At 37.5% G+C, this 27,730-nt stretch overlaps 1 protein-coding gene across 1 annotated transcript; it reads right to left on the bottom strand.

The window, feature by feature from the left end:
- On the bottom strand, nt 1–23,190 carry chrnb2 (cholinergic receptor, nicotinic, beta 2). Its single transcript, XM_039679655.2, has 6 exons — nt 22,874–23,190; nt 11,586–11,731; nt 10,051–10,095; nt 8,889–8,998; nt 5,603–6,734; nt 1–1,547 (listed from the first exon to the last, which is right to left on the bottom strand). Exons 1-6 carry the CDS (start codon nt 22,917–22,919, stop codon nt 1,395–1,397), a joined length of 1,632 nt encoding a protein of 543 aa, XP_039535589.1. The 5' UTR covers nt 22,920–23,190; the 3' UTR covers nt 1–1,394.
- Nucleotides 23,191–27,730: the final 4,540 nt, after the last annotated feature.

The raw sequence follows: 27,730 nt of genomic DNA, 5'->3' as shown, positions 1-27,730 counted from the left end.
ATCTGATTTTATATATTCTCTTTATACCTGAATTGAGCTGAGAGTACTGTACTCTTGTTAATATCTGAAAGCATACTTAAATTAGGCAAAATACTTAATAAACAAACAAGCATAGAGTTTGTGAATGACAAGCATTCAAATTATGCTGAAATCTGCAAATTTGTAAGCACATGGTCACTGATTTTTACCTAATAATCACCTAAAATCAAGTATTATCCAAACTTATGTTAACACTTAATTTGTTTTTGAATAATGGAATGGTCATAATCAATGGCTTTATATTTTCATGAGAAGCTATTATTTGAGGCACAAGTAACGTGGTGTGAGAGAACTGATAGGAACAGGATATATTTCTTTCTCAGAAAGAGAGAAAGAGAATGAAAGGAAGATAAAGGAGGCCATACTGCTCAGAATTTCATCATGGCAACTTTTCATGCCATGTTTAGTCTCTCAGTGTCTCAATTTTAAACTCTCAGATTCTTTAAGTCTGTCGTATTAACCATTCTGTCCGACTACGGCAGACCTCAGTAAAGTATTTGGGAGCAAAAGGGACTCATTGAGCTCATCACTCATCTGTTCAGTGTTGTACTAAATATCCACAAGGCTTGGGACAACATGTCTATGGATGGGAACCCTCTCCCACATCACAGAGAGCCTTAGTGGGGCTTTTTTTTGTGTGGAAAATTTAACTGTTTTCATAGTGCCACCAAAGTCATTGTCTATTAACAAGCTCACTCTGATCTCATCAGGCATCCTCCCTCTTCACGTTGTGTGTCGTAGTAATACAATTCACATATTAATTATATGAATAATAATACAATACTGCATCGAAGCCCATTTTCAAAGGACTAGACACTCGTTTTCGCACAGAAATGAGAATGTTGTTGTTTTTGCAATATATGGATCATGACAGGCTTTAAGAGCGTAAGAAAAAAATAAGACAGATTTAATTATGAAAATCTGATAGAAATGATGTATGAGCAGACATTTAAGTTCATCCCTGTCTGTCTGGCTAGCTTGCATGTACAGGTAACAAACGGAAGTCATGTGACTCTTGCTTGTTTCTGAGCTTGTGGGCTGTGGATGGCTTTCTAATTGCAGAAAAGAGTGCTGATTGGCTGCTGAGAAAAGCAAACAGGTGTCTCCTTTCTCTCCGATTGGCTTGTGTGGTTTTTCACCTAAAAGGAGGGGAAGGTGGACTGGACGAAAGGCCTGAATGAGAATCCTGGATAAAATCCCCACTCTGCATGATAATCCAAAAAAGTTTCATATAAGGTTAGTCCAGAGTGACATTTGTACTCCCCTTTCGGCAGACCTCCCCCTCCTCCCTTCGCCCTCCTGTCGCGACTGATGGTGGGGTAGCTTCCATTGGTGTGGTGAGGGTTGGTGGTTTGTCAGCCAGGTGTGTGGGTGATAGTTTTGGCTGTGTAGTTTTGGAACAGAGGTTGAAGGAACATTCCGATTGTGCCAAAGACACACACAAACACAAAGATCCAGAGGAACAGACGATCGATCACCATGGCAACGTACTTCCAGTCCTCACTCACCTGTAAGATAAAAAGAACAGCAGATGAAAAAGGAGTGGATGGATTGAAATAACAGTGTTGTTATTGTACAATACAATACAAATATTAGTTGAAAAACTTCAATGAAAATTAGAAATGCTGCCTTGGCAACGAACTGAAATTAATTTAAATCGTATATAATGTCATTTAAAGTTAATACATTTGTAAATGTAATAAAACTTTAAAAAATATTTATATATTAAAAAAATATTAACAAATATTTTAATATTATATAAATAATACTAAATGAACACTTATGTAGAGTACATGTGTTACAAGTAAAACAGAGGTCCGAGAGAAAGGGTGAAAAAAGGGTGAAATTCTTCCAATTATTTACTGAAGACTGTTATATATTTTATCTTATCCATGCTCTCCTTTTCTCTGTTTTCTAAAAATTACAAAAATGCACAACAAAAGCCTTTTTTTTGTAGTTCACATACCTCGAATAGAGAATGCTTTTACAATTCCAAATAAATTAATTAATGAATTTATAATGAGGAAGCAAACAGGAAGTAGAATTGAAATCTGAATTTGAATGTACCAGTAATTCATATACATTTATGGACTATTTCCTAGACCTTTTCCCATCATCTATTAGTATTTGCCCAACCCTGGTATAGGCTGCGTTCGAAAGCTTAGTAACTTGTTGCCTGACCTATCAGGCAATGACTTTGTAGTCAAAATTTGCGCACGAAGGAATCTTCTGAGGCATTGTTAGTTGTTACGGTTTAATGATTTACAGCAAAATAGACCGAGCTTGTGATAAATATGCAAATATTAAATCACTACAATAGTAATTTCGCTCTAGAAATGACATAAAAAGTGGAAAAAGTTGTCATACATTTATACACAAACTGACCACCAACTGTGACAGAATGGAAAGTACAGGATTGTGGGATATCAAAAGCAGCCACCTTCAAAAATCAATAAGATGAAGGTATCTCAGGAGACAGGAAGGGAAGCTAACATCGGATTCAGATGTGACTTGTTCCTACAATGCAATGTGTCCTCCAAAGGCAGCGCTTTCGGACGCAGCCATAATGTTTTTCAAAACCCCATCCCTAAATAATTGTGATTGATCTCTTTCCATGTCAGTCAAGCTGCTCTTCCTTAGTAGGCGGTTCTTGACCAGAATCTGCTGCAGTATGGACAGACCTTATGATGTCTTTTCAAAGGTCTGGTTACATGAGGCTGTAACCATACGTCATGGTGTTAAACCTGGGCCATAGATGCCATATTTGATTTGAGAGCTGCAGCAGAGAGGAATGAATAACAATGAATGAATCAGCGAAGAAAAGTGTTCTTTTTTTAGAACTTTGAACTCATTACATTGCAAAAGGCAGCAAGACTCTTCAAAATTCCCCCTTTGAGTTCCATGGAAAAGATAGCAGGAAATGACTTTAGAAAGACTGAGAGTGAGGGAATGATGGCAAAATTGAAATATCCCTTTAGAAAGGCAAAATGTCAAAGAGCAAGGAAGATGTCAAATGTAAAAGAGAGACAGGAGGACATAAATGAGTCAGATAGAAAATGTGAGGGTGGGGTTCAAAAGAAAATTGAGAGGTAAACATAAGATGGAAAACTGAATGCGAATGTGTGGGAACGAGTGAGAAATAGAGAGAGAAGGGAGGAGAGAAGAGGGTGAAGGAAAAGGTTAATGTGAACAGAGACTTCATTCCGCCACACTGCTCTGATGAGGTGAGACACAGGGGACTTGAACCGTAACCACGGCAAAGGCTGCAAGGGAGTTGGCATGGAGACGCCTTGTTACCATGGGAATGAAACTGTGTTCAGGTCGTGATGACTGACAGAATTACTGAGTGCTGTTAATTTCACCTCATGTTGACTGTATTCCTGCTCTTAAAGAGAAACCAACTGCTCAAGCCCACTTAAAAATATTGCTGAGTTATACAAATATATTGCTGACTGTTCGGACTAACAATATCATCAAAATAATGTCAAAAGATAAAAAAAAAAAACAACAAAAAACTTACAAGCCATTAATCTATAATATATCCACTTATTCAGCAGTTTTCATGCTATGAAAGTGGCCAAATTAAAAGATAAAATAGTATCGAACGAACCGTAAAAAAGAATTAATGTAATTGAAATTTTAAATTAAATATTTTCAAAATGAAAACATGTTAATACATAACAAAAATAAAAACAATTAAGAATTGTGTTCACTTATTACAGATTATATTATTAATAAAGATATTGTATTTTATACACATTATCTTCATATGATCTACAGTATCCTTATTTACTTGTGTAAACACACACACACACAGTATATCTTATACATTACCGGTAAACATTATAATATATCTATTTTAAGATATTTTCATAGCCTATATCTATTTTCATATATCTTCAGAGATATTTATTTTCATAAATCTTCAGAGATATTTTCGAAATCACTTCCGGCCTAGACTATCTACAAATAGATCAACTGGCTTGACTATCTATCACTTGGCTTCTAAAAGGCACATCTTTGTTATAAAAAAAGAAAAAAAATCACCTCATGTATCATCCAGCACAAATGCTACTCTCGTACGTGAGTAATGCTGAGACTCAGACGGTGTTTGACAGAATGGGACTGTAAGCCATTTAAATGCCAACAGTGAGTGTAGTGCTGATGTGTAGCTGTGCTTTGGCTAAAGACCACATCTCTTTTTTAATGCTTTAGGACTTGCCTGTCAAAGCCTCCACATCAGAGATTATTAACCACAAGCATGGAGCTGCATATTGATCTGAGTGCGTCTGTAGGAACGAGTGTTAAGTGTTCACTGAGCTCATAATGAATGCCAAGTTTTGAGTCAGGGCTGTGTAATCTATTGCTCACTCCTAACAGGTTTTTGTATATTTCCAACTTTTTTTAGTTGTTTTAGTTGTAATTGCAGCAAAATAATTTTCAATACTGACATAGAAATGACTGCAAAGTGACTGAAACTGCGGCTTGGTTCAGCTCAGCTTATATGAATTTAGCACTTTTGTGTCAACCACAGTTATCTCTTCATTTGTACAGTACAGCAGATACAGGTCCAGTTGTAGAGTAAGCTCAAAAGAAATGGGATCAAATACTGGCGTTACAGATATGTGCCCATGAAAAATAGGCCTATAGTTTCAGAGTCAGGGCTTAGATTAAGCCAGGAATAAGCACTTTCTATTGAGGGACAGAAAAATCTCATGTTTCATTAAAAAATATATTGTGTTGAAGATATTCATAGATAAAGACGAACGAAAGACTAATGGGTTTGAAATGACATGGGTGAGTAATTGATGACAGATACCCGATAACTGTAATAATTCTATTTAATGGCACACTGTACATTCTATCACAGCAGCCATGATTATATGATTATTCATTTAGTTGTGTAGGCCTACATTAGCTCCTTAGCACCAAAGTTATTTGTTTGAACAAGAGGAAATGTTTTCATCTCATATTTCTAGTCTCAGTCACCTTACTTCTGTCAGTGCCACTACTATCACTTAAGACAACCTCATCGACACGACAGTCATCAGCAATGTTCCTCAACAAACCTGTCTCCATACCGGCGTGATGACTCTGATCTTAAACCAGATGGAACTGGATAATATTCTGATTGGTCCAAACCAATCTGACTTCTGCCCTATAATGCTGTCTGAATCATGATCATACACTTTTGGCTCATTGGTCAGGGGAGAACTGGTCCCCTGATTGAGCCTGAGTTCACCCAAGTTTTTTTTCTCCATTCTACCACCTAATTGGAGTTTTGGTTCCTTCCCACTGTTGCCTTTTCCCCCCTTTGTTGCCATTGGCTTGGCTTGCATGGTTGGGGACATTTAACATTTAATTTAATATTCAACACTAATATAGATCTGCCTGCATTGACACTATTATACAAGAACTGAACTGAATAATAATAAATATGTCTTGACTTGACTTGAACAGGACGCATTATTTAAACTATGACTGTTACGAATGATAGCATGCTATTGTTGCTAATGTGAAATCACTCATCATTCACTCATCATTATGAAAGAAAATGACTCACACTCCGGTCGTCGTCCTCGCTCTTCATGTGGTTTGCGATGAAGCGGACTCCATCTACAGCCTCCTCGAACCCTGGGCAGGCCTGGGCCAGCAGAGCCTGGGTGAGGACCGTGGGGGGCTGCTGCTTCCCCCGAGGTAGAGCAGAGCTCTGCAATGGATTCGAACCTCCTTCCCTGGCCTCTCTCCCCCCTTCCCTTATCCCGTTTAGTCCATCTGTGGAACCCCCTCCACCACCCCCTCCACCCAACTCTGCCCCAAACTGTTTCACTGAGGCTCGGTTCACATAACATGTGCACGCCTCATTGTTCTCTTTATTCCCTGATGAAGAGCCACTCAGGCCCAGTCCTGCCATGAGCCCAGCAGCCAGACCCCCTCGCCCACCTTCCTGCTGTTCATTGGCACGACGGCGTTGGCGCAGGCGCTGTCGCTCGCTGCTGTTTCGAGGCTGCTGCATGAAGAGCAGGGTAGGCAACTTGTTGAGGAACACTAACTTCACCCACGGAGGCATAGTGTGTGTAGTGGGTGACCGGTGATGCACGTTCAGCACGCACACGCTCGTAACAATGGAGAACGTGACCAGCACCATGGTGAACATCAGGTACTTCCCGACCAGGGGGACATCGAGAGACGTGGGTGGCACGATTTTGGAGATCAGCAGCAGGAACACAGTGAGGGCCAGCAGCACTGAGATACAGAGCGTCATCTTCTCCCCGCAGTCTGATGGGAGGTAGAACACTAGGATGGCCAGCGAGGTGATGAGGATGCAAGGAATGATGAGGTTGATGGTGTAGAAGAGGGGTTTGCGGCGGATGATGAAGTCATAGGTGATGTCTACGTAGGTTGGGTCCAAGGGGTTTTCGTTTCGCCGGCCGGGCAGTGCGATGATGTCCCACTCGCCACTGGGTGTGAAATCGTCCATGCTAGCCACATCCGCGCGCAGAACCAGGTCCACTTCTGTGCGGTCGTAGGTCCACGAGCGGAAGCTCAGAGTGCAGTTCTGCTGGTCGAATGGGAAGTGCTTCACCTCAATTTTACAGGCACTCTTATAGATTGCTGGTGGCAACCAGAAGACACTTCCATCATAGGAGACAACAGCATTGGAGTAGAAAGACACCTCATACATGCCGTCAGCACTGATGAGGAATAAGACAAAGGGGTTATGATGTAGGTTTTACTTTAAAGGAAGCTCTATCAACAGCAAATGTGCCATAATCATGATCATGTAAAAAAAAAAATTTCCTTATCTCTTTAAAGGCACAAACGGTAACAGTAAATCTTTCAATGGATATACTATTTTGGTAACACTTTACAATAAGTTTCATTAGTTAACATTAGTAAATGCATTAACTAACATGAACTAACGATGAGCAATGCATTAGTTACAGTGTTTATTAATCTTTGTTAATGTTAGTTAATACAAATACAGCTGTTCATGGTGCGTTCATGTTAGTTCACAGTCCATTAACTAATGTTAACTAATACAACCTTTGATTTAGTAACGTATTAGTAAATGTTGGAATTAATATTAACTAAGATTAATAAATGCTGAAGAAGTATTGTTCACATATTGTACATGTTAACTAATGTAGTTAACTAATGTTAACTAATGAACCTTATTGTAAAGTGTTACCACTATTTTTACTTCAGAAGGATTAATTATAGAGCTTTAAATTTGTCTAAATTGTCCTTTTCAGGTGGAAATATTTTTCTAGGTTGATATATTTTAGGTTATGCATTACTGATTTGTAGATAGAGAATGCTTCATGTAAATGGTGCATTACAGTTTTTTAACTTAAAGGGATACTCCACTTTTTTTTTGGAAATAGGCTCCTTTTACTCCCAATTGATGGGACCAAAAACTGTCTGGTTACTGATATTCTTCTAAATATCAGAAAATTGCCTGAATGGATTTCAAAATGGTAAAACTCAACTGTTTAACTCTGAGGGAGTTGTAAAATGAGCCAATTTCCAAAAATATATCCCTTTAAATATTTCCAAAAGTATCCCTATAACTTTGCACACATTGGCCCTCATTTATTAAAAGTGCGTACACCAAATTTCCAGCATACACCTGGCGTACACCCAAAACCACAGTGACTTTGAGATTTATCAATATGGACGTTGGCAACGGCACGCTCAAATCCAACGCCAGCTCAGGAGGTGGTGTACGCACGTTTTGAGTTAGTGAGGAAATTCGCAGAAAAACAATTCCTAACACCACAGAACGCACTGACAAACTAAAAGATATGATATATTACAACCCACTGTAAAAAACCCCAACAATTTACTAATTATAAACTTAAGTGTTTATTTTTGTGCAACATGGACTTCCGTGTTTAATTTGTGTGACTTTACCAAAGCATTTGATTGTACACCCCAATACATGTGACGTGATTCGAAATTGAATACTAATTGTTTCAAAAGATGTGCTGTAAAATAATATATTGTGATTATATTAGTCTCTAAAGTCTCTCTTCTTTGCCGGCGTGGGTGAAGCAGAGACTTGAATATATAGGGGCGTGTTATTCTAATGACGATCGTTTTCAGCCACGGGATTTATTAAGGGCAGGCATTGCGTGCACCTGGATTTCAAAGGTTTGTAAGCATAATCTTACGCCAACATTTACGCCCGTTTCTACGCAAGAATGATAAATGAGGGCCATTGTATGAATGTTTGACTGTTTACGTCATCATGACAACAAATATTTAAACATGCACATTTTACAGATGGCACACTGAATTCAATGGACACACTTTATTGGCTTGTGCATTTGCTGTGAATCCATCCCATGACCTTGAAAGCTTGAATTTCTTTTAACTTTAATCAACTTTACCACAACTAGGTGATTAAATAATTTTAGCAAATAAGTCACATGACATTACATTGTGCAACGTATAATGTCATAAGTCATGTGGGTATAGTTTTAATAGTGTTTTTCATTTTTACTGCCTGACCCTGTTACTTGGTGGTGTGTCTCACAAGGTTTATTAATGATACATACAGACAAACACAGGAAGGATTCTAGTATTAACTAGTCTGAATTTAAAATATCCTCCACCAAGTGACATGACAGTGTGAGAGGAGGAACATACTTTATTTGCAGTGAGGTCATGTAATGTGACACAGGGACACTGCTAATGAAATGAAGACTGATAAGCAGGGATGTTATCTACTAATGGGTGATGAAAAGAAAGGATTAGACATGATAAAGACAGTAATAATCTGACTAGATAAGTAAATACTCAAGAGCCAAAAATGATGGGATGGGATGATCTTTGAGACTTACTTGTTGTAAAGAACAACATCAGGTAACCAAATATGTTTGGAGGGAAGACGGACCTTCTTCATGCCGTCAAACTCATCTGGGTTCCATGTTAGCCGGTAGTCCTGCCACTCCTGAGGACAGAGTGAAAATAAATAACCATGATAGACTCAAGAAGGGCTTTAATACCTGGAAAAAAAAAACAATCTGTTAGTATTCCCGTTTTGCAGCCAGATAATGTAGTTACAACACCTACTAGCAAAACCGTGAAATACACTCTATGGCCTTCTTCCACACATATTTCTCCTTATGACATGAACCCGTCAATTCATGTTGACCTGTGAACAGGCAGTGTAACCAACCCTCATGCTGTTAAGATCATGTTCATCTGTCACACACATCACTGCTCTCAGTATATTTCGCATTTGCATTAATGATCTGTCACATTTTATTACTAATATAATTTCTTAATAAACTTAATAAACTTGAAATAATTACTTGGTCATAAATTCTGACAGATTAAATAGACTGCAAATGAGAGCTGTCAAAAGGCATAACCTAACTAATGGTAGTCATCTTAATACACACAAAAAGAGTGCTAAATGTCTGATGATGATAATTTAACACACTTCCTGTTGGGTTTTGACCAGATAGTGACCACTAATGTAATTATATTACATTCTTTACTCTGAAACACCAATAGCATACACACACTCTAGCTAGAAAAGACACACCGTTGCAAAGTTTTATGGGTAATGACAGCGGTAATAACTCCTGTCAACTGACATCTATGGTCATAGTGACCATGAGCAGATGATGTAGAGAGGGCGTGACAGAAAGATGGAGAACGAAACAGAAAAAAAAAGAGATATGTGTAAGAGAATACTGTATCTGTACAAACTGATTTTGATGAGTAGTTACACAGAGCCTGTGTAGGCCTGGCAGAACGGATGCTGAAGGGAGTGAGGAGGACCAAGGGGATACTTAAGCTGGTCCTCACTTAAACATAATCTTAAAAAAAGATTACTTAATAAAAGTTTTTAAATGTGTTTAATAAAAACCAATGAATAGCTCATGATAGAAAAACAAATGTGTGTGTGTGTGTGTGTGTGTGTGTGTTTGTGGTATAAAACACTTTACATCTGGAAAATAAAATGGAGCATAAATAATGCAAGTATCGACTGACCTGTGTAAGCCAGACATTGGTGGTCATGATCTGTTCTCTCTCATGCTGTGTAGAAAAAACAGAGGAAGGTAAAAATTTACACAAACTGCATAATCAATCAAATTTGATGAATAAAAGGGTGTTTTAAGCCCAAAATATGCTTTTCCAGATATTACCTTTCATCTATAAAGGTCTGCAAAGATTTAAAGATCGAAGTGCACAACAAATAGAGTTAATAACCCCCTAAAAGAAAGAACCGATTCTGGACAGTCTGAAATGATATTTCAGTCTTACTTCTAACATGAACCTAGGTAATTTTATAGCAAATTTGCATAATGCCAGCCTGGTCTTCATTGGCTGCCCACGAACAACGTTTATTTTGACCTGACTTCAAACCTTGTTAGTTATAGCTGAGGTCTGGAAGAGTTTGGTTCCTTTTATCGCTATGTCGAGAAGATTCTGTTTTCTGCGATGCGAGAACTCTTCGTATCACTGTGTATCAAGTGCCTCTGGAACTGAAATTCAGATATGGTAATGACTGTTTCGTTTCCGACACATGCTGTCAGCAGTAGGCCAATCATAACAGACTGGGATATCTGACCAATCAGAGCAGAGTAAGCTATTGTAAAGAATGGGTTCAGAGAGTCTGAAACCTTTATCAAACCTTTTCAGGCACTGTGAAAAAAAGAGCTGATGCTGCAATGTACATTAAGAGAAAATTATAATGTTTTTTATTTTTTTTATTTTTTACTTTGGACACATGTGATGTGAACCTATTGTAGGCGACTTCCAAAACAAATTTAGGAACATTAAAATAGCATTATGGGACACTTAAAATGATTCTTTTATGATCCCGAATTCATTAAAATGTAGTATTATACCATGTACAAAAATTTAGATCAATAGACTTAAAGTTTATTGATCAAAGGCTACAATCTTGAGCATAATGGTTATTTTATGGTTCAAGGACATTAAGAAGCCCTTGCCGGCCCCTCCAGAGATAAATTACATAGGAAAGACACTGTTTTTCTCCAGCTTTCAGCCCAGGTAAGTGAGCTGCTGCTTTAAGGTGCATTACAAGCATGAAGGAAGCATGTAATTCGCTGACAGCTGAGTTGTTAGCAATGACGAGTGGTCAGAAAGCATGGGTAATTCTGCACCTGTGGGAACAGAGATGGCTATTTCATGTTGTCCATATTCGCTTCCTGCATCATACTGACAACATTTAAAAAATAAATAAAATAAATGCTAATACTGAGGCCTCAGAGCTAACTGCATTATGTCACCGCTCCATTTTAGACCTAAGTGGGCTTACTGAACATAGAGGCATAGTACTACATTGAAAACTGTAATTTGATTAGACAAGAGGCTTTTGTTAAATGCTCCATCTCAGTCACTGCTAACTCTTTTGAAAGTGACGACTAGTGTCACGATTTACTGTACAATTTGTAAACACTAAAAAATATACAAAGCTAGAGTCAAAACATTTTAGTGAAACCTTTATTATTATGAATACTGTATTTAAATATGAAAGAACAAAAGTAATGATCACTGACCACACTGATGAGCTGGGCCAGCGAGACCATCAGCTGCACGGTCACCAGTTCTGAACCATTAGTCGCTGGTCGGATGAGTTTGTTGTAGTGGGCTGGATTAAGAAGATGCTCCACCAGTCTTTCTTCTGTATCTGCCCCATCACTGCCTGTAAGATATATATATACAGTAGATCAATACACATCCCACATTTCAAAAACATTGCTGCAAAACACAGAAAACCTCCTCTCTGGAGAACAACTATATGAAACAGAAATCTGCTATAACAAAGTTGCATGGAAACCGAATAATAATGCTCACTCATTAATCATTTGTAAACTGTTACATTTAGCTTACTGCTTTAGGCAGCTAAATAGCTAGCATGTATTTTGTTTATTATTAATTTTGGCAGGACAGCAGGAAAGCACTGACTTAAATCTTCTTTATTTTTGAGAGTGACAGACAAACACCCATCACCTGCTTATAAAACCCTTGTTGCATGCTTACAGCAATTGACTAATAGCACCTACAGATCAATCCAGTGGGATGGCTTTATCCATCAAATCAAGTAAAAGCTGTTTTTCCCTACTTCAGTCTGTTACATAGGGCCCGTATATTTGTAGGTTAATCTTCACTACCAAATGTAAATCAACACAGAATTTGTAATCTTCACTAGATAGTACAATATAAAAATATAGCTGCGTGCAGCGATGCCGGGCCCAAGCCGGTGGCACCGCAACCCTTTAGTTACCCTGTCATTGCTGCTCGCAGCTATATATATATATATATATATATATATATATATATATATATATATGTGTATTTATACATACACATTAGATCTTTCATAGATCTAATGGCCACCAAAGCGCTTTACATTTTTGCCATACATTCACCCACTCATTCATACACCTAAGGCGGTGTCAGCCATACAAGGCGCCATCCAGCTCGTCGGGAGCAGCTGGGGTTAGATGTCTTGCTCATGGACACCTCGACACTTGGTCAGGTGGAACCAGGGATTGAACCACCAGTCTTGCAGTTTGTACAAATCTACAGTCTACAAGTACTGAGTATCTTTGCTGTGCCTGCAACGCGTTCTGTTTCACTTCAGCGATGAAAAAACAGATTATATCAGCCCATCGAGCTGTATTTATAGGCCCAGGCCACACCCATCTCAGCAGGACGTAGATCCCATTGGATCTGACGTCACCAAGGGCCTCTCTCGATAGGCTGCTGCAGTCGCCGCAGGACAGCCAATAGCCACACGAGACTTCTTGCCTATCTGTATGCTGCTGCAATGTGTTTTACATTAATCAAAAAATTATGGATATTTTTTGCCCTATATATCTCGTGGAAAAGAGGTTTTCCTCTAGCGAGAATATTATGAGATGAGATATTATGCAGTACTCGTTCCGTCTTCTAGAGGGAACCGAGGTTACTTTAGTAACTAAGTACGTTTTCACTTTTCCCGTCTTGTTGTTTTCTCCTTTCCTGGGGTCAGCATAATAAATCTCTTCTTTCTCTCTCTCTACTCATCCATCCCATTCTCTCTGTCTGTCTCCCTACCTCTTATTGGTTTGTTCTTGTTGTGTTCAGTGGACAGGAATGATGTTTCTATGGCACAGATCAATGAAGACCCTAATCACATGCCATAAACTCTCTCTTTCTCCTCTGCTCTCCTCTGTGCACATGTCCACCCTCTAAATTTCTCTGTCTCTATCTAAATCCAATCTCTTTTTTGCTCAGCTTATTCTTTTATTGCTCCTGTCTTTAAAAAAAAAAGACCATGCATGAGTGAAATGAATGATTTGGTGAGTCGTGTGCTTGTTTGTCTTTATATAGGCTGTAATGAATATGCTAAGTTTTAACATTACTTTTGTTAAAGTTAAGGTCCAGCTATACAATTCATTTAATTTAATGTGTTATTTAAAGAGTACAGTATATACCAATAAGCATTTTGAGATAATGTACTCCAGGCAAATGTTTTTCAGGTAGTGGGCAATCCTTGATTAGTCAAAAAAATAAAAATGATAAAAACACATGGTTTATTAACTCATAACTGGCAGGGGTCAGAGGCATCAAGAAATCCAAAAACCAAGAGACATAAAACCAGGGAAAACACTCAGAAATGCAGTGCAACAACATACAAAACTTATTATTATTATTAGTATTTATTGGCAACCACACTTAACAGTGCATTACTGCCATCATCAGGTAGCTTGAAACAGAAACACTTCCTATACTTCTTAACATTCCAGAAAACTGGAAGCTATTATAACAGCAAACAGAGGATCCACTCGAAATTACTGTAAATCAGCAAAGGCCACAATGACTATCCTCCTTCCATTCCTCGCAATCTTCCATTCTTTTCTCTCTCAGTCCATCCATCATTTCCCCTTTGGCCTTTTTAAGACAATGTTGTGAGGGCCTGTGTTGAGGCAGAAGGTATTTTAATAAATCAGCATGTTTTCTCTTCCTCTTTGATCCTCTCTCTCAGAATATCTGGGTGTTTGCAAAGCTATATAAAGCCAAGCAGTAGGATGCGGTCTACTCCAGCTCTATATAAGTGCTTACTGCTTATAATGTTTCCCTGCTGTGCTTTCGCTTGTGTGCGGATATACTCTCATTAAAATATTGTAGGGGAGACCGGGGGCAATTGTGACATGTTTTGTATTTTCTCTCTTTTACATATCTCTTGGTATGGAGATGCTATATATGTGTGCCCAAATTCTCCATTAATAGACTCAATTTAACCTGCCATGAATAATGTTTTCAAAGAAAACATTGAAATGTTATTATTTTAAATAATTTAAATTGTGTATACCACAACTACCAACATTGTCATTCATCAATGCACTTATGGTCTGTCAATCATTTGAACATTATAATGTGAGTTTTTTCCCCCACATTTTTAACTCGTCTTTATTTTTAGGTCATGTTTCAAGAATATTCAAGCTGGCAGTAATAAAACATCTCATTAAGAAACCACAATTAGATCCAAATAACCTGGCAAATTACAGACCCATTTCGAGTCTTCCGGGAAAATAATAGTTGTGCTTTTGAACTCAAATGTGCTTTTTTTTGCAAGAAAATTACATCTAAGACAAATTTCAGTCAGGATTCAGACTGCATCATAGCACAGAAACTGTGTTAGTTAAAATTACAAATTATTTACTTTTAGCTTCTGACCAAGGCTATCTCAAAACTAGTTCTACTCGATCTTAGCGCTGCGTTCGACACTATACAGTAGATCATAAATTCATAAAATACTCTTGGATCGACTACAAAACTACACTGGTGTGGTGTTCAGGGACAGGCATTAAGCTGGTTTAGATCGCACTTATCAGACCGTTACCATTTTGTTACCAAAGATAACGTCAGTAGACTGTGGAGTGCCGCAAGGATCGGTGTTAGGCCCTCTGCTATTCTCCATATATATAAGCTTGCCACTTGGGAATATTATAAGAAAACATGGAATTAATTTCCACTGTTATGCTGATGACACTCAATTATATATTTCATTATGACCAGATGAAAACACTAACTTATATAAATTGACAGAGAGTCTAAAAGATATAAAATGCTGGATGACGTGTAATTTCCTGCTATTAAATTCTGATAAAACGGAGGTATTACTTATTGGTAAAAAAAAAAAAAAAACTACCCACAAAACCTCTTACAATACAACTTATACTAGACAGCAACTTGTCTTTCGAAAGTCATATTTCATATGTTACAAGAACAGCCTTTTTCCACCTTAGAAATATTGCTAAGCTACATAACATGCTATCTGTTTCTGATGCAGAAAAGTTAATTCATGCATTCATGAACTCGAGACTAGATTACTGTAATGCTTTATTAGTTGGTTGTCCTGCATCCTCAATTAACAAGCTACAGTTAGTGCAAAATGCAGCTGCCATGTTCTTACAATAGGTCAAGAAAATATGATCATATAACACCAATTTATCATCCCTACACTGGTTACCTATTAAGTTCCGTATCAATTACAAAGTATTACTACTGACCTATAAAGCCCTAAATGGTCTAGCTCCTGTGTATTTAATGGATTTGTGTTCCACAAAAAAGAAAGTCATACAGGTTTAGAACAACATGGTTGTGATTAACAACATGGTGGTGAACTATCCCATAATGACAGTCCACAAACATTTATCACACAATGCATATATTACATATTTTAATGAATGAACAAATGGACGAAAAATGGACGGATATTAGATACATACCATCTAAAATGTCAGATACTTTCTAACATTAGATGTCAGAGAGTATATTCCAAAGCCAACATACAAAAAAGCTAATTTAAATATGGTGTGCATTCCATACATTCATTTGTGAATAGCTTAAAAATTAGGGTAAATATCTGAAGCACAAAATAAGTCTTTCCTTCCAGGCTATTGTGCTATATTTATGCACTGTATTTCTGCAGTACATGCCTTTCGAAGAGAAGAAAGAGAGAAGTCATATCAGGAGGAAAAGGACAATGTGTTTTAGACAGATGCCTAGAGCTGGTGGTATTGATCTCAGCATAAAGTACACTCATAACGGTGAAAGCTTCCAACGACAGGCCAAACTAATTGCTGGCCATAGAAAGCTATTGTGTTACCGCACATCGCATTGCATCACACATGCAATCCATTCCACAAGGACACGAAAGGGAGTCAGCTTCATAAGCTCATTTGCCTGACATTGTCTTCTTTACAGGATAATCTTGCCTGACAATATGTCCCCAAATTATACCTCTCAGAATATGGTTTTGGTGTCACTTTTTCCTTTACCAGAATAGAAATTGCACCTCAAAATAAGAATGTTATTTCAGAATATTATATTTGAAATCATATAATGTCATAAAAATCCTTACAGCTGCTGTTCTTTTATTCTGTGCAATAAAACTGAATTACAGTAGCATTGCTGATTCCTGTAATGATTTAATCAAAGCATTTGTGAATATAAATTTCATCACATAAAGGCTGAAAAGTCCTGGATCACAAAATTGGTATTTAAGCAGTTCAACAACACTCTTTTTTTCTTCTTCTTTGAATGTAGGCTATACTGCACTCTTTAAATGGGCTGTAAAAGGAATCAATATAGCACTCTGAACCAGTTTTATTGTTATGCTTCCCTGCTGTTTCTGGGTCTGCCTTCCTTCTGAACCATCACAATTTGTGCTCCATAGACATAAACTGGCTCTGCAAATTGAGTGCTAACAATTAGTCCAGCTTACGTTGGCAGGTTTATGTCTGGCTGATTTGAAATGGCTTGCCTGGGCTTGTTTGTGATCATCAAAAAAGAACATTGGCTTGGCAACACATGGGCACATCTGGATTAAAAAAAACGCAGCTCATCTGCAATTAATACCTGACCATCATCAATGCCCCGTTGCCCTAGTATTTTATTTAAATATTTCTTTCAATGAAATGTACGTATTATTATGAAATGTTGATTTGTCGATGTGTTGAAATGTTAATGACAAAATCATTCATTTATAAGAGTATTCATTTATCAGTGGGTTACTACAAATAAAAATAACAAAAACTACGACTTTATTATTCAGCATTGTCTTCTCTTCCAGTTCTGTAGTCAAGACGCGTTCAGTGACGCTGGTGACGTAAGATGCTGCTAACGTGTTATCTGGTGCGAAAGAGCTTCGTACTTCACAGTCTTCAATGTGCAGACTTCACGCTTCTTTTCTACCATATACACAGTTATCATGGGTCAGCTTTAAAATGCAACTATTGCTCTGTGTGTGTGACTATGGGGTGAAAAGGTTGAAGACCTCTGGTTGATGGGCTTTTATGATATAGATAACTAATGCATAAGATTAGCATGCGAGACAAGCTGGTTGGATATCTGTGTGAAACTGAAAAACCTCAGGATTATTTGTTGGCTGCTGAAACGTGGATCATATAAGAGAGTGGACCTGAGTCCCAGATCACCATCTTATCTACATGGGCTACTGTGTTGAGCCAGCATAACTGACATACAGATCAGATGACAAGAGCGCAACGCAAGCATGTTATATGCACATATAAGCTATCTACAAGAAACCGCAAAATGGAGAGAAAATAAGATAAAGAGAAGGCAAAATAAACAAGTTGTGAGTGGGTTTGTGTATACAAACTACTGCTCAAAAGTTTGAGGTCTGCAGAAGTCTCTTATGCTTCATGGCTGCATTTATTTGATCAAAAATACACTAAAAACAGCAATATTGCGAATATATATATATATATATATATATATACCCAGCAAACAAATTTAGGTTCTGGGAACGTTAGTTTTTGGTTCCAAGAATGTTCCTAGAACTTTCCCTTAAGGTTAAGGGAACGTTCCCGGAACATTCTCCTTACGTTATAAAAATGGAACCTAAAAATAACCTACATGGAACATTCCTATAACGTTCTTGTTTGGTTCCCAAAAAATAACCTCATGGGACCATTTGGGAACATTAGGGGAACATTCTGTGTTTGCTGGGTATATATTCGCAAACCAGTTGCAGCTGTTCTCGTATAGCCGGGATGCCAGCCCGAACCCCACCCACCCACAACATTTTTTGGTCGACTCGATCCATTGAGTAGTAATTATGATCGGTTCAGAATTAGTTGGGCCAATCAAATTTATACGATGATGGACAGATTATCTGCAGTTATGTCATCACGTTATCAAAGTGCGCTTGGGTTGAACTGGTTTCCCTCAAAGATGACTGCAGATGGAGAATTGAGATGTATAGATTCTGCTATTGCGTCTGTTGTAAAAGAAATCGACAGCACATTCGTTTTAAAAGAAAAACAGATAACTGCAAAAAAAGGCATTTTTTTCAATCAGAAAGATGTTTTTGCTGTCCTTCCTACGAGATTCGGCAAAACTTTATTTTATCAGCTGGCTCCGATGGTCGCTATCAATACTATGCAATACTTTTATGCTGATTTGTGCTCATTCTCTTGAACGCTGCAGTATTATTGTAATTGGATGGAAAATATCATATTATGTTCCACATAAGAGAGAAATGTATACAGGTTTGGAACGACATGAGTGTAAGTAAATGATAACGGTATATTTGACAATATATTTGATGACAGTTGACCAGGATAGGCAGCTGAAAATTCCAGCATACATCAACCAGTCCACGCATAGGCCGGACATCACCCTGGTCTTGGGGTTTACGAAACAGCTTATCCTACTAGAGCTAACTTTGCCTTGGGAGGAAACTATGGAGGAGCATGTGAGAAAGAGGGAATGAGGGACCGCTGGAATTGATGGAAAACTAGGTGCATGCCAGTAGAGGTGGGTTGCAGAAGATTTGAAGGACATTCCCTCATCAAGGCTAATGGAATGAATAACTGATGCAAGCAACAGAACAGAATGGAGACTGCAGAACGGGTATCAAGATGCCTGGTTGAAAAAGTGTGGCGTGTGGAGACCCCAAAATGCCAATGACACAGGCCAAGGCTTGATCCACCTCAGGCGGGTCGCCTATTGAAAGACCCAAAACACCCTATGATACCAGGAAACAATGCTGATGATGTGTCTTTGAAATCGGTAGATGTGTCCTAAAAGAAGAAGCCAGGACGTCCTTGAAAGTCCTTTAGAGAGTCAATGAGTTAGACCAATAGTAAGGGAGAGATACAGACTCTGTGTGGAGGAGTGTGTGTGTGCTGAGGTGTGAATAATAAACGCTAAAAATAGACTAGGAGGTGAACCTCCCATCCGCACCTACACTCAGTGTTCTTTATTGACCCCTCAAAATATGCATCTCTTTATTCGTGTCTGCAAATGGGAAAGACAGTGATACACGCATGGGTAAGTTTGTGAATATGTAATTTGATTAGTATGCAAGCCTGCGGGTTTGAGATCTGTCTCGTTCTTGAAGCAACACACCTAACGCTTTTTTCCGATTCTTGCCCTGACTATTCCATGTCAAAGTTCGCTTCCAGCATCACGGATTATTCCCTCTCTCAACAACTCTGTGTGCTCTGTTCAAAATATCCATCAATCCATCACATATTTGGCTTATGTAGTGGTATGTTTTAAAAGTCTTGATTCCTGGGTGTTAGTTTGTAGCAGATCTATAATGCAGGAGGTGGAGAGGGTTTGACCCACTGTGTCTCCACCATCAATCAGCTGGTAGATAAAAGGTGGACCATAAGTCACTCTACAACAGGCTTTGTCTGTTTTTACGGCTCCCACAAGACTGAGGCTGTATTTAGTCCAAAATCACTGCCAAATCTGCTCCTCCTTGATAAAGAGAAGCCTTACGGCAGGAAGCTTAGCAAAACAGAGCCAGGACAGAGTTGCTGACATTAATTACAGTTAATGCGTGGGCGGAATGGACGAGGTGAGAGGAAATTAATATTGATTCACCATATATTTCGGCTGGGTGGGTGCCTATGAATGGCGTGTTCTTCTGTGCCTGTATAGCACTTTTTAGTGTGTGTGTGTGTGTGTGATAATACATTCAAAACTAGGAATTATGTAAATTTCACAAGATGTAAACAACACTGGTCCAGAAGCACTTCCTGTTTCAGTTTTTTAACACATAAAAGCTGGGATAAAATACAACCAACAGAACATTTAAAACTGAATCAAAAAGTTAAACAAACATCGTTAAGATTTTTTCTTTATATGTACAGTAAAATAAAGTTACAAACTGAAAACGGAAGTGTTTCTGGACCAGTGTTGTTTACATCTTGTGAAATGGTCTATATAAAAAAGTTTAATATTACTGAATCAAATTAATTATATTAGTTAAACGTAATATAAAAACTATACTAACTATACTATAACTATACTAATTGGGTTAAATGCAGCCTTAAAGCCATAGTTCACCAAAAAATAAAAATTCTGTTCTCCATTTATTCTAAACTTTCATTCATCCATCTTTGAACAATAATAAAGATATTTAATCTTTAAAAGTTAATCAATATTTTTCTTCTGTCCCTCCATTTAAAGTCCAGTACTCCACACAAATTTGACACTTCAAAAAGTTTATAAAAAAGATTGCAAAAGAAATGAATAAGCAATTTTAATGCTGAAGAGACACAATCGCTTTACACGGTGAACAGGTTTAATTTAGGCTTTTATTCATATGCAGCCTGTCTCTTCAGAGAACTTATATTAAACCACTCTATTCACATGGATTACTTTTTTTCCATGGATTTTCTTTATAAACATTTTGAAGTATCAAAGTTTTGTTGGAATGGACTTTCAATGGAACGACAGAATTTTTTTGTGTGTTCGAAGATGTATGACAATTTATTCACTTTGGAATGACATGAGAGTGAATAACAGATTTTCATTTTTGGATGAACTACACTTTTAAAGTCTAACTTCACCGATTTCTTTGTTACGGTGTTGGTAATATGTAAATAAAATATTTTTACTCCTTCTGTATGTTATACCTGGACCGAGAAATGCCGCAAAAAGACTTTTGACAGCTCCTGAACTTTCGTGAAAACTACAGATTACACTTCCTCATTTTTGTATCCCTGCCCACGGGATCATTAAAAATGGTAATGCAAAGGACGGTGGCTTTTATCCATAATGGACTTTGTAAATAAATAACTTAAGAGCTATTTCCCAAAAGATGATCTCAGAAGTATAGAGTGTTGGATATAGCTGAACAAAAGCTCAACATTAATACAGGTCAGACTCAGAGCTTTTGACTTGATGCCACTTAATGAGAGAACAGGCCACAGACCATTGCTATAGTCCTTGTGTGTATTAACCTTAATCATTCACACACTGGATGTATGTCTGTTCATCTCCATAACAACCGTTAATGGTCATCTAATATGACTAGGTGGGTTACTGGGTTGAATGCTAGTCTAATACACACAGATGTAGTAGTATATCCTTGCATTGCTGTGTAAGAGAATCTTAAAATGCTTATATATATGAGCTCAGATGGGAAAAGAGGGCTACATTGATGGATGTAGGATGGTGGAGCGAGGGCCCTCCTCTTTTTGACCTTAGCAAACCCTTTCACCACACATCTGGCGGTCACTCGTTCTTTTACTCATTTGCTTGTACTCAGAGTTAATTAACTGAATTAGCCTTCTGGGGTCTGACACTTATAAAGAAGGACCCAAGTCAATTTTCATCAGCCCATAATGTGGTATGTCCACTTTTACTTATTTTTTCATATTAAGCTTGTTCAATTAAAAATGTATGTTCAATCAATATGTCTCTAACAGGAGCATTGCAACAATTACATCATAAAAATGAACATGCAAGGTATACATAAAATGTAGTAATACAAAAGATGGTAAGCAAAAGGTGGTTAAAGATCACTTTTCTGATTCCAGGAGATATTTTTTTTTTTTTTTTTTAATGGAATCTTCTTTTCTTCTGCATTATTCTGCATTATTTGTAATGTCTCTTGTTTGTTTTAGTTTACTTCGCACAATGAAAAATTATTATGTCCACTATATTGGACTCCACAGACTATAAAGTGTATTTCATGATAAGGTGTAGGTAATGTCTAAGATGTTTTTTGATTACAGTAAATAACAACACTATAGATTTATATTAAAGACACACATGATATGTGTGAAAGTGTGTTATGTTATGCATAGGCTACTATAATATTTTTTGTTTACCAACAAATTGCTATTTAGTTAAATTTCTTTACAATACAACCTTAAATTCATGGTGATGACAGATGTTTAACATCTGGGTGGGAATCATTATATTATTTTTCTGAAGTAAAAAGAAACATTAAACTTTCTCTCCCCGTAGAGATTTAATAACATGCGTCAGGAGGTTAAAGACCCATGTATTCTCCATGCACACTTCAAGCCATTTCAGAAAGCTACATGAACAAATCGATTTATCACAAGCTTTGCAACTATCCAATCCATTCCTGCGAGGCATTGCTGAGTGATATACACAAAAATTAAATGTTATCTTCGTCAAGCGGCGCCTCTAAAAATCACATTTCAGCAGTTGCGGCTCATTGCAGTAATGGGTATTATCATTTCGTTTTAGGCTACAGTGTCATAACCGCTGCTCAGCACTTCTGCGCACAATGACAAACAGCCCAACATGCCGCCGCCGTGATTCTACAGTATATTAATGTGCTACGGCAACTTACAGGACGACAAGAAAAATTATGGACATAATATAAACCAAAAAAAATCAGGTCACAAATGAAATATTAACACTGTTTGTATGTAGTCCACCGCCCAGCATCTCTCCATCTCCAAAAGAGCTACGGTTCGCTCATACATCCCTTCTTCTATGGCAAGCCTATACATTATGCACGACTAGTTTCGCGAATGAAAGCCAGATAACTTACTTTTCACAATGGCGAGGATGCAGAAGAGCGTCCACATAGCCATCATCTCAGCGAGGACGGGGAAGCATCTGCCGCGCGTGAACTGCTCTCTCCCGTGGGCGCGTGTGGTCGTGCGTATCGGAGCGTGACTTTGTCGAGGTGTACACGCGCAATATGGTTAAATGAAAATGTCTTGCTTCGACGTTATTCACTACCTGGCATCGTTACATCAGCGGCTCTGGGTTAGTGAATGTCTAGTTTCCCTCGCGAGCGTGAGGGAATGGTTTTATGTGCAGCCAGGTAAGGTGAAGGACTCGTCGCGGTGCGCGAGAGAAGATGTGACGAGATGACAGAAACAGCAGCGGATGGGAGGGGCGGGGCGGGGAAGGGAAGGGAAGGGATGCAATCCTCAGATTCCTTCTCACTACATCCGGTTACATAGAATGTCTTTTTTGTTACAGGACACTTAATATTTCCTTTACAAGGTCATTTGGTCCACCTGAGGATTCATAGTGCATTCTGCATTTCATAGGGGGCTTGGCAGCACATAGGCTATTCGAAAATATTTTCTCCGTCTATGACTTCAAAAGTAATATATATATTTAAAAAATGATATTACAACAATATAATAATTTCCAAAGTTCGTGAAAAGAGTTGATTACATCATTCCGTTTAGGTTCAGGCTACTTCCAAAACGGTCAGCATGAAGTGGTTGAGAACTGCAAGCAATCCCTGACATTTCTGTTGGGCAAATAGTCTATTATGTGAGAGCCATAATAGGTAGATCTTAAGCTTTGATTATAAACCTTTTTTTTTTTTTTTTTTTTTTTTTTACATGTTGAAAGGGGACTATTGGACTATTTTCTTCTTCTGTGACCTACACTCTCAAATATGATTGGCTGGTTGAAGAACCTTAAACCTTAAAAAGAACCATCTCACAAATGTTCTTTTTAGTGGAAAAGTTTTTTTTCAGATTATGAAATTGTTCTTCACTCTAAGAAAGTGATTCTCTTTAAAACGGTTCCATGAAGGGTTATTTGGGAACCCACAATGTTATCTTTGTGAGAGAAAAAAAAAATGGGAACATTATTTTAAGAATGTGTAAATTTTTCAATGGAGAACATACTGTAGCCTATATAGCAGTGACACCTCTTAATATTTTTCACGAGAAGCTTGGCCATTCTTTGGCCCATGAAAATTGGGTGCGGAACAGTCCTGTTGGTCTAGATCTCACAGGACTTGCTCGAAATGTGTAACTATACGCTGTAAGTTCACAAGGCAAAATAACTGAATTCTGTTGAAGTGTATAGATCCCAAACAGTCACATCAAATGTAAACTTGCATTTTACTGTTGCTTTGTTGATTATAAGCGAACAGAAACACTAGAATGTGTGATGTTGCTCCATTTTTTTATATAATTTATTCAGAATTTGAGAAACAGTTTTTGTTTTTCATGATTTTATCAGTTTATTGTGAAGTTGACCTTTTGGGAACTTGATTGTATAAAACACTTTTCAAATTTGTATTGTATATGTAATTGTGTTTAAACAATTAATTGTGAATAAGTGATTGCAATACCATGTAGAATAATCATTAAATATTATTATTATTATTTAATTTTTATAATTGTTCAGCACCGCTACTTACCTTCAAATATTACACACACATTTTGCTCCCAACAGCTGTATAAGGCAGCATCACCCCATCCAGCAGCAGGGAGTAAAGCTCGTTCTGCATGAGACTTACGCTTCATTTGTTTTGCCCCAGGGGAGTGGGCGGCTGGGTGTGAGGTTTTCAAGGAGAAGGGTATCCTCTCTCCACCAGTCAGTATCGGTAACATCACCATATGACTGAGTACTGTCCCCACATCACAACCACTCTTGTCTGTGTGTCAGTCACTTCTGGCCTTTCAACCAGTGGTTCTGCAGTTGCTGTGTGTCAAAACTCAGTGCTCAGCGTTCCAGAAATAGCCGTCGCTTCCGGGGAGATGATGGGGTCTCCAAGCTCTCCCCTCAGTTCCCTCTCTCCGTGTCTCATGCACTCACACTGTTTATGACTCTCCCTGTCTTCCGTTACACATACACTTACACCCGTTGGCCAAAATGTCTATTTCTTCTTGTTCTCTGGAGGGATCCTTATATAGATGACCTTGGATTTACATCCCTAGTGGGAGGAGAAAGGAAGGAATGATGTGAAAACATTACAAGAAAGGGGATGAGAAGAGATAATGGATTAATAGAGAGAAAGAGAAGAAAGAGAGAGCAGGGAGGTGGAATTAATGTGGAGGAAAGCAAAAGCTTGGTCACTGGTGACTCACTGGTTGACTGTTACGTATGTATTCATATCCTATTCACACCATAGTGTACTGCTATGCTCTTTATGAGCAGTGAGTCACACAGAGATGAGGCTACCTCAAGCTTCCTGGAATATGATGGCTTCCATATTCTGACTTACAACATAGTGTGTGTGTGATGAGGTGTTGTAAATGTAAAAAGACATGCACATCATAAGAACATAAACAACAACAACAATAATATATTTGTCGTCATCATCAGGTCAAGTGCCTGGCACTCAGACACACTGACACTTGGGCCACAAGCATCTTCATGTTCGTTCTGTAGCCATATGTATTATTTCTTTTCAATATGTTATTAATAAATTCACATATACTCACACACTATGCACGATTATATAATATTGTTAGAGGATTCAGATGTTTATACAGTATCTGTCATATGGATTATAAAATGTATTTGAACATACTTAAAATAAAACATAATACAGTCCTAATACATTATACCAATGAATATGAGATATATATATAATGTAAATTAATATGTAAATGAATATATCATATTTTTAAATGCTTGTTTGAGATCATGGCTTATTTTTTTGAAAGAAAATTATAGTTTTTGATCACTTTCACTTTTTTTCAACCTGCCTTTCACATCACCTTGTTCATCATCAGCTCCAACTACAATTTTTCCTGCTGTTATTTTTGTTCTTCACTTAAACTTCCGCCTCTCCTCCGTGGTTTCCCTCACAGCCTTCCTCAGTTGTTCTTTTCTTCTGATGTCATATGTGCACTTTTGCTCTCTCTCTCCCTATCTCTCTCTCTCTCTCTCTCTCTCTCTCTCTCTCTCTCTCACACACACACACACACACACACACACACACACACACACACACATTTGTATACTTTCTGCCTCTCTCTATCTCTGCAGAGCTGAGCTGACAGGGAAACTTCAGTGCTGCAAGTACTCGGAGTCTCTTCTTGAATTATTCACGTACTGGGACCCCCCGAGTGCTTATCTCACCCCTCCCTCCTCCTTACTCCACCCTCCCTCCTTCCGTCTCTGACTCCTGCCATTTGCTGGTGGCATGCTTTCTCAAATTTTTGTGATTTTGACACACTGACTGACTTCAGCTGTTGTGAAAAAACAGTTCTGAATGCAATTTGAAAGGATAATGATGGTGGTCTCAGTCAGCTATTAGGACATAAAAAACTAAATATTTTCTTTGGGGAAAAAAGGCAATGAAAAAATTCACACACACAAATACAATATATATTTCTCAGTTAGAGCTATATGAAGCTTGAAATAGCAAGTAATGAGGTTGAAAGCATGATCAGAGCAGATGAGTGTACATTTCTAATTATGTATGTATTATGGATAATTAAATGGTATCCTCAAAACCGACTTCATCCAATGGATTCAAGGTTTATATTTTAGTTTGTATATGATCACTGGGAATTGGCATTGCTAGCATCATTCTCTGCCAGTTTTCTTTTTATTTTTTATTTGTTTATGCATTACTCGTATTATTTAATTAATTATTTCAAATATATATATTTTTCTTATTATGTGTTTTTCCCCTGAATTTTGAGAGCAAGTGTGTAATCATTCTTAATGAGTCTTAGTCTTTGTCCTGATGATGTATACAAAAGTCTCTTACACTTGTTAAAAAAGGCAGTAAAAATAGTAATATTGTGAAAATAAATTACATATAAAATAACTATTTATATTGTAATGTATTTTAAAAAGTAATGGCCTGTGATGAATTTCCAGCATCATTACGTTACATGACCTTAAGAAATATAAGAAATAAGAACCTTATTTTATTTTCTGATTTTAGTGTTCAAGAAAGCACCTGATTTCTGATCAGTAGATAACAGTTGTGCTGCTTTATATTTTTGTGGACAGTGTGATACTTTTTTCAAGATTATTTGATGAATGAAATTCAAATAGATTTTTTACAATATAAAATTCTTTAACAATCAATTTATTTATTGTTTTTGTTAAATTAAACTATTAATATCTTTAAAAAAAATGGACTTATGGTTATGGCTTTAGCACAGTAGATCTGTTGTGGTCCTGATATGTTGTATTTTTGCAGGAACCTTTGTGTGTGAATGTGAAAGAGACAGAGATTTAACAAATTCAGCATTATCTGCTTTATTTTAAGCTTTGCACAGTCTTACATTGTACAAAGGCAACATCTTCAGAGAATGTGTTTTCCCTCTCTCTCATTTCTCTCATCTAGGTTAAAGCAAAAGTTCACACAAAAAAGAAAATTCTGTCATTGTTTACTCACTCTTATGTTGGTCCAAACCTGTATGAATTTCTTTCTTCTGCTGCATGAACACAAAAGAAGATATTTAGAAAGAATGTCAGTAACCAAACAGTTGAGGGCACCCACTGCCTTCCATAGTTGTACATGTTTTTCCAACTATGGAAGTCAATGGGTGGTTACCAACAATCTTTAAAATATCTAAAGATTTTGTTTTCAGCAGAAGAAAGAAACTCATACAGGTTTGGAACAACTTGAGGGTAAGTAATGACAACATTTTGGGGTTAACTATCCTTTTAAAACAATAAT

The sequence above is a fragment of the Pimephales promelas genome, chromosome 12, assembly GCF_988280905.1.
Source record: "Pimephales promelas chromosome 12, fPimPro1.hap1.1, whole genome shotgun sequence".
NCBI lineage: Eukaryota > Metazoa > Chordata > Actinopteri > Cypriniformes > Leuciscidae > Pimephales > Pimephales promelas.
This window is presented reverse-complemented; position numbering and strand designations above follow the sequence as displayed.

Coding starts and splice junctions, on each gene's coding strand:
- chrnb2 (XM_039679655.2), bottom strand. CDS start 22,919: ATGATGGCTATGTGGACGCTCTTCTGCATCCTCGCCATTGTGAAAA. Junction 11,732..22,873: donor CATCCTCGCCATTGTGAAAA/GTAAGTTATCTG, acceptor TATATCTTACAG/GCAGTGATGGGGCAGATACA. Junction 1,548..5,602: donor GCGAGGACGACGACCGGAGT/GTGAGTCATTTT, acceptor TTTATCTTACAG/GTGAGTGAGGACTGGAAGTA.